Source organism: Notothenia coriiceps, unplaced genomic scaffold (genome assembly GCF_000735185.1).
Source record: "Notothenia coriiceps isolate Sejong01 unplaced genomic scaffold, NC01 NC01_scaffold00025339, whole genome shotgun sequence".
NCBI lineage: Eukaryota > Metazoa > Chordata > Actinopteri > Perciformes > Nototheniidae > Notothenia > Notothenia coriiceps.
In genome coordinates this window covers 2,655-10,671 of record NW_011358040.1, presented here as the reverse complement: position 1 = coordinate 10,671, position 8,017 = coordinate 2,655, and the positions used below count along the sequence as shown (strand labels likewise).

The 8,017-nt window shown below is 42.4% G+C and overlaps 1 protein-coding gene across 1 annotated transcript; it reads left to right on the top strand.

The window, feature by feature from the left end:
• Positions 1 to 3,226: 3,226 nt before the first annotated feature.
• On the top strand, positions 3,227 to 7,790 carry LOC104956082 (xenotropic and polytropic retrovirus receptor 1 homolog). Its single transcript, XM_010783524.1, has 4 exons — positions 3,227 to 3,425; positions 3,524 to 3,663; positions 4,017 to 4,238; positions 4,734 to 7,790. Exons 1-4 carry the CDS (start codon positions 3,351 to 3,353, stop codon positions 4,786 to 4,788), a joined length of 492 nt encoding a protein of 163 aa, XP_010781826.1. The 5' UTR covers positions 3,227 to 3,350; the 3' UTR covers positions 4,789 to 7,790.
• The last annotated feature ends 227 nt before the right edge of the window (positions 7,791 to 8,017 follow it).

The following is an 8,017-nucleotide window of genomic DNA, read 5'->3' as shown; positions in this document are numbered from 1 at the left end:
AAATCCTGCAGTGCCAGACGTGTCCCCCTGCTTAAGCCAGTACATGTCCAGGCCCGTCTGAAGTTTGCTAGAGAGCATTTAGATGATCCAGAAGAGGATTGGGAGAATGTCATATGGTCAGATGAAACCAAATTATAACTTTTTGGTAAAAACTCAACTAGACGTGTTTGGAGGAGAAAGAATGCTGAGTTGCATCCAAAGAACACCATACCTACTGTGAAACATGGGGGTGGAAACATCATGCTTTGGGGCTGTTTTTCTGCAAAGGGACCAGGACGACTGATCCGTGTAAAGGAAAGAATGAATGGGGCCATGTATCGTGAGATTTTGAGTGACAACCTCCTTCCATCAGCAAGGGCATTGAAGATGAAACGTGGCTGGGTCTTTCAGCATGACAATGATCCCAAACACACCGCCCGGGCAACGAAGGAGTGGCTTCGTAAGAAGCATTTCAAGGTCCTGGAGTGGCCTCGCCAGTCTCCAGATCTCAACCCCATAGAAAATCTTTGGAGGGAGTTGAAAGTCCGTGTTGCCCAGCGACAGCCCCAAAACATCACTGCTCTAGAGGAGATCTGCATGGAGGAATGGGCCAAATACCAGCAACAGTGTGTGAAAACCTTGTGAAGACTTACAGAAAACGTTTGACCTCTGTCATTGCCAACTAAGGGTATATAACAAAGTATTGAGATGAACTTTTGTTATTGACCAAATACTAATTTTCCACCATAATTTGGAAATAAAGTCTTTAAAAATCAGACTATGTGATTTTCTAGATTTTTTTTTCTCATTTTGTCTCTCATAGTTGAGGTATACCTAGGATGAAAATTACAGGCCTCTCATCTTTTTAAGTGGGAGAACTTGCACAATTGGTGGCTGACTAAATACTTTTTTGCCCCACTGTATATATATATCGTTTTAGTTCATTTTATTAAATCTTTCAATTCTGTAATAGAAAAGTAATCATATTAAAGGTGTGGACTGTTGTAGGGCTGCAACAAACGACTAATTTGATAATCGATTAATCTATCGGTTAATGAAACGATTAATCGACTATTCGGACTATTACTGTATGCCTTGCACAATTTCTCAAACGCTCTTATTTAGCCATCAAGTTTTAGATTTAGCTTGAGGTTGTTTTAGGCATGTGGAAACTAACAATGAAGACAATAAAGATGAATACTTGATTCAAAAATACATATATTATTGAATTAACTAAACACATTTTGAACATTGCTTTTTAATTAAATTAAATAAATAATATTTCACATCAAAAGAAACCACAGTGTTTTAACAAATCGTATTAAATAATGTGATGACAGAACTGTAAACAGAATAGCTGAAACTTTAACAAAATAAATAACTCAGTTACCTCTAATCATTAACCCATGTTTGTATAATGTAGTTAACTCTGTGTGTTGCTGCTAGCATACACACCTGACGTGGAAACGTTACTCGTGGATGGGGCTACAGAGCTACTAGAAAGACAGTCGAACCCGGTGCATTCCTCCGTCTGAATGTGGTGCACTTTTGCTAAATGTTTAGACAAATTGCTCGTGTTACCGCCCTTACATGCTAAACTCTTATTGCACTTTTGGCAACGAGCATTGTCCACATCGAGACGGGTAAAGTTTAACCACACCTCGGAGCCTGTTCTCTAGTCCCATCTCCGCAGTGTGTTGCATGCATGTACTGTAGCAGCTGCGTGTGTGTAAACTGCCCCGCCCCCTCGCACACAGACGGGGGAGAGAGATCTCGTCTGGACGCATTTGTTTGTCTTTTTGCATATTAGAAACGAGTTGGCGACACTAAGACTGCGATATAATGTTTTTGTAGCAATAATACATGACATATATATTTTAAATGTCTCCAGTACCGATAAAAAGAACAATAACGTTGGAGCTTAACTGCGCGTAAAACACACGTGATGACATCACCAACGAATCGACGACTGAATTAGTTGGCAACTAATTTGGTAATCGATTAAGTCGATTAGTTGTTGCACCCCTACTCTACACTCTACCTTTCAGCAAAGTTTTAGGGATTTAGGCTCAGTCAGCTCAGGGACTGTTTGGTTACTTTAGTTTGGTAAATGAAATACATGTTTGAACTTTGTAGTAGTTCACTGTAGTTGCTGTCATAAGTCATTTGTAGACTAATTGACAAAAAGTGTTTTTTTTACATTTGTACTATGTAGAGAAATCTAGACACAAGTTGGAAGGGAGCACAATAAACCTGACGAGTTTGAATTTGAGTTGATTATGAGTTTATTTTCAATTGATAATTAGCTCACAATAAGTTCACTTTAGTTACTCATACAACTTGACACAAGCCATGGGTTCAGGTCCGGACTTATAAGGTCCGGACCTGAACCTGAACCTCTGGACTTGAGTCCGGACCTGAACCTGAATGTGAGTCCAGGTACGCAGCACTACACACAAATAATACAATAATCATACAGAAATATAAATTAATTGAATAAACAAATAATAAGAACAACATAAAAAGTGTTTTGGTCCCATTACATGTTGTGTGGTGCCACCTAGTGATGGTTTGTGGTGCAACAGCAGAGTCATTTCCTACTGTGTGCCATGAATACAAAACAAATATTCCCTGTCACACTAAAAAGGCCTTTTTATTCAAGTTCAGCCGTCCTGCAGCTCAAAGAACGTTTTTCTTCACATTTCTGGGAGGGTATGAGTCCATCTCAATGAAACGGATGACGCATTTCACGCCCCGCACCATGACTCCATGTTGTGCAAAGGTGTACTTGTGCTGTTATTATATAATTAATTAATTAATTAATAAATAATATCAGGTGTCTGAATTGTAATTCTTTCATCTCTTATTTACTTAAACATGTTTGCCACTCATCACATCTACAGCTAACAATTCTATATGACCACTGAAGCCGTAGACAATGGGAACAAAAGTCCAAAACACTCTGACAGCAATGTGTTATTGCATACATAATATAGTTTATTTCTCACTTGTTCTTCAGCACACTTGTTTGGACATTGTATATTAAGTATAGGTATATTTTGCTGTCATGTAGAACAGCAGGTTAGCAGATGTATGTAGAGGTTAAAGGCTTGGGATGGTTTTTCATGGTCCTGCTTATAGCTGTCTTCTTTTCATTAAGTACAAATACAATAGTCTGCTTTATCAGAAAACAAATAGGACATGCATTGCCATTTTTAAATGTATAAACCTGTTGCTGTGGAAGCTGTCTGATACCACCCCCCCTCTGTCTCTCCTCAGCTGAAGACCACGCTGACACACAGATCTTCCTCTACCTGTATATCGGCTGTTTGGTGGTCAGCTCCTGTTACACACTGATCTGGGATCTGAAGATGGACTGGGGCCTGTTTGACCGGAACGCAGGGGAGAATACCTTCCTGAGAGAGGAGATAGTGTACCCACATAAGGTATCTCCTCACAGGAGGAGGCGCGAGTCCCTGACAATATAACCCATCCTGTGATGATGTGTTAAAACTGCTCTCCTCCTCATCCTCTCTCCCCCCAGGCCTATTACTACAGTGCCATAGTGGAGGATGTGCTGCTGCGCTTCTCCTGGATTCTGACCGTGTCCCTCAGCACAGTCTCTGGGCTGCACGGCATCTCCGACATCCTGGCCACTGTGCTGGCCCCAATGGAGGTCTTTAGGTAGACACAGTCATCATATCTTTAAAGATTTCTGTCTTCACCCTTTTTCTTTTCTTTTGCCTCTTTCTTTCTTAATCTTGCAATTATTCTTACTGGACCATTATTCAGTAAACTATCTGAATGTTTCCTAGAGCCCTAATCACTTGTATTGTCTGATCAAACTTCCAAAGCCCAAGATGTCTTATCTTTTCCATCTGATCTGATTTCCTGTCAAGTAATGACCAATGTACTCTCAATCAGAAGAAAATATTACCGACTGCTGATTCAGGATTTGGACAATTTTTACTCAATAATGTTAAAATATTTAGTAAGTAGCCCGTTTTTTATTGACAGTCAGTGTTTGTACTTTGCAGACGTTTTGTGTGGAACTTCTTCCGATTGGAGAACGAACACCTGAATAACTGTGGTGAGTTCAGGGCCGTCAGAGACATCAGCGTGGCTCCGCTCAACGCAGACGACCAAACGCTGCTGGAGCAGATGATGGACCAGGAGGACGGGGTCCGGAACCGGCAGGGCAAGAAGAACTGGAAGAGGAGCTACAGCATGAGTCTACGCAGGCCGAGGCTGGCCTCTCAGTGAGTCCAACAACACTCAGCAACATGGGGGGGGGGACCTTAGAGCTGGAGGGTGGTTGGTCAGAGCGTCAGGGAGGTCAGCCTGTGTGCAGCTGATTTTTGGACATATTGATGTTTATTGAGGATGTAGGCAGGTGAAACGTAAAGAATGCTGCTGCAGTATCAGGTCTGGATGAAGGCATGGATCAGGATGAGGGAGGACGCTCCTTAGGGCGGAGATCTGGTCTTCATGAGGGAGTTAAAGTGACGGTCGTGAGTGGAGGGGTGGACAATGGAGCCGTCAGTGTTGGTGAGGGCGTCAGGGTTCAGTCTGGGTTTGTCAAAACTCAAATGCAAATCAATAAAGATTACTGTGTAGTTGTTAGGAAATAGAGAGAAAAGGAGAAGAGAGGGTGCAGTGATGAGGGGGGGCAGATATTTTGTTGTCGCAAGCCACTCGGCACCCATTTCACTTGTACCTTCATATCAACACATTCTGCCTCTTTCCCATTCCAGATCCAAGACCCGGGACACCAAGGTTCTGATCGAGGACACAGACGATGACTCCTGACATCAGGCCACGCCCCTCGCCTGGGTCCAGAATTTATTTAAAGGAGGAAACTCCACCTCCTAACCGAGAATTCACCCAGCGAGTCGGGCGTAGAACCCTCCACCAAGAGGGATTCTAAAGCTACGAGATATGAGCCTCTACATGGTTCCCTACTGTTTGAAGTATTTCAGCGGAGCAACACCCCCGCACCACGGCCATCAATCTATTTCTCCCACATTCAATAATAACTAGGGGGGCTCCTCACTGAGAATCTACCTTATCGCAGCAGTGGGTGAAGAACTTCTCTTTCTTTCATCCACACCCCCAGAGGTGGACCTATAACTACACCCACTGCTCACCCTTTGCTTGGGCTGTGAGTCTGAGCTGAGGACCAACAGGCCTCTGACAGGAAGTGCTCCTGCTTCCAAAAGCTTCAGTGATTGGTCTCCACCTGCACCACACCTCATGAGAGAAGAGTGGACTTGTAAATTGGCCTTTTTTTTTTCCGCTTCCCTTCAAATCATCACAGAGCTGCCTACCTGCACCTTACATGCTTTAGAAACACACACACACACACACACACACACACACACACACACACACACACACACACACACACACACACACACACACACACATACACACACACATATTTAGAAAGATGCACTTTGTAGATGTGAATTGAAATGGACTTGGTTCACACAGACTTTGGTGTGTTGTATTGTTCATGGATGTGCACAACTTGACCATTCATCTTTTTGAGACCCATGGAAGAAGAAATATTCCCAAAGTGTTGCAAATATTTGTAACCGTGGTTTTAAATACAAGACGGACCAAGTTAGGGGGCAGTATGAAAGTACTTAGAAAGTAATATAGTACATCCTGTTCAGACTGCATGGACCAGCGGCCGTGAGCTGAGAGGAACCTTTCTTTTGTTTCTGGAAGAAAGATGAAGACCTGCGCTAACTCCTTTGTCCCCCCATGTTGATAAAGTATCCTTCATTTAAAAAATGCTTTTACTGAATGTATGCCAACCTATTTATGTATGAGCGGGAGAGGTGCCTAAATACCACCAGTCCACGCTTCCGGGCCCATTACCATCCTGAGAGCTCCGATGAGTTCTAGGAACATCTTCTGTTGTGCCCTGCCGTATCGATGAAGCCTGAAACAGTTATTGTCTCCTGGGAGAGGGTTGGTTGAAATGTGCTGACGAAGAAAAGGGGAGCGCACCTGTCTGTCACATGCTGGTTCAAACAGCTTCTTCTGGCTGTGGAGTGAATGTGATGGAATGTGTTTACATGAGATGCATGCTAATATACCTCAGTTCCCTTTAACACTCCGCTTTGCTCCTAACACATAATGTTGGATGAAATAAATAAGGTTTTTGTCATTTTAATGTATGTTCAGTGTAAATGTGGTATTTAACACATTTAGTCAGTCTACAGTAAATTCTCCAATAGTGGCTCTGGCCTTAATTACCTAAGCATCTTCTACTGTATAATAAGGACAGGTACATGTGATAACACTGGAGGAAATGTTTCTAATAGAGTGAGTTGTTGCCACACTAATGCTCGTGCTGTGCTCTGAGACAACGGCTTGAAGCAGTGGAGGAGCTTTAACTTTTTATTTCTTCTCTCTGTTTAAATGAATCAGCCTGTGACGGGGTTCTATTGGTCCGTTTGGCTTAGTCGGTTGAATTAAGCTCCAAAAACTTTATTTATAACAGCCACAAAAAAAGATATACTGTTTGACAAAAGGGAAACAGTATAACTTAAATAAAACCAAAGTTTACCAAATGAGGTTGTCTATCCCTCTAAACACATCCTAGATGTTGCCTTCACTCCAACAATCTCCCGAATGAGTCTTCCAGGGCCAACACCGTCCCTTTTGAACCCATAGCCCCTCCCCACAGGCTCACCGTCAACAGGTTACACAATTAACTCATTTTCCACATTCCCTTTGCTGGGGAGACGGCGGCGAAACTCCGTTCGCTGCCCGTCACGTAAGTATCGTGTAATATAGTTAAATGTATGTTTAAATATTTGTAGACTCACAAGCGTGCACTCATGGTCGCGCTACAGAAATGGAGCGGGAAAAGGGATGTGTGTGTGTGTGTGTGTGTGTGTGTGTGTGTGTGTGTGTGTGTGTGTGTGTGTGTGTGTGTGTGTGTGTGTGTGTGTGTGTGTGTGTGTGTGTGTGTGTGGGCCAGTGGCGGAGTCAGTCACTCTGTGATCCACTCCGTCACACAGCCGTTTAACACAAAGCATGGTGTTTGATGCAGCGTGTGGAGTCAGTGAGGGCGAATGGACTGAGCTGATCTCTTCAGAAGCTGACTCCCACTGTTCTTGTGACAGTCTGTCGCTCAGAACCGGGAGCTGCATAACGTCTAACATTGTATTCTTCATCTTGATTCAGTCCTTCATTCATCTGTGATGTTAAACACTGGAGCCTGTTATCATCCAATGGGATATAGTTGAAAGGTTAATAAGTTGAATCATTTAAAGAAAACTAATGATTGAACTCTCACTATTGTGAAGGTCTTTATCTTCCTATTCAGTTCATTTGAGAAATAACCTATTCATAACCGCTTTGATCTCCCACTGCAACATTCCCATATCTTCTCCACTTTTCTTATTGTGATTGTGCAAGATGTGACATTCTACATGAAATGGAACAGTGTACAGTATGTCATGGTTAATATTAAATTAAATGTTTTGGTAAATAGTAAAAACCAAGCAATATTTGATAGGTGAAGTTCTGGCTTTTCAGCAGAGGGGAAAGGCAGATTAGAAAGAGTACGGGATGAGAGGCAGTTGATCACATGGGTGCAAATGGATGATAGAACTCAACTACTCAAATCATCTTAGTCATATGATCTTTGCTGGTTGCAACAGGCCACTAAACAGCATCTTTAGGGTTTTATCTCTTTCTTCGTAACACACACATCTTTGTTGTGTTTTTGCTGCATCTTGATAATCTGCTCCGTTTTACCTGATAGCCTCTTGTCCCCCCTAGAGTACAAACAAAAACATTTTTCTCCAGTTTAATGGTGCAATTTGTTTAACCTTGACGTATCCATGGTGACCAAAAGTCAGTGGTGATCTGAAGTGAGCTTGACAAAGAAAAAGTGGATAATATTAAATGAAAGCATGATCCATTTGAAAGACTAACATCTTAGGTCTTGAAAACGTATTTTAAAGCGGTCCCAGCTCCCTGGTTTCACTTTGTCTTGGCTGGACAGAGAAGCAGA

What these genes read in the sequence shown, in the direction of transcription:
- LOC104956082 (XM_010783524.1), top strand. Translation starts at nt 3,351, where the DNA reads ATGGACTGGGGCCTGTTTGACCGGAACGCAGGGGAGAATACCTTCCTG. An exon ending in AGATAGTGTACCCACATAAG is followed by an intron (nt 3,426 to 3,523) that starts GTATCTCCTCAC and finishes CTCTCCCCCCAG; the next exon opens with GCCTATTACTACAGTGCCAT. An exon ending in GCCCCAATGGAGGTCTTTAG is followed by an intron (nt 3,664 to 4,016) that starts GTAGACACAGTC and finishes TGTACTTTGCAG; the next exon opens with ACGTTTTGTGTGGAACTTCT.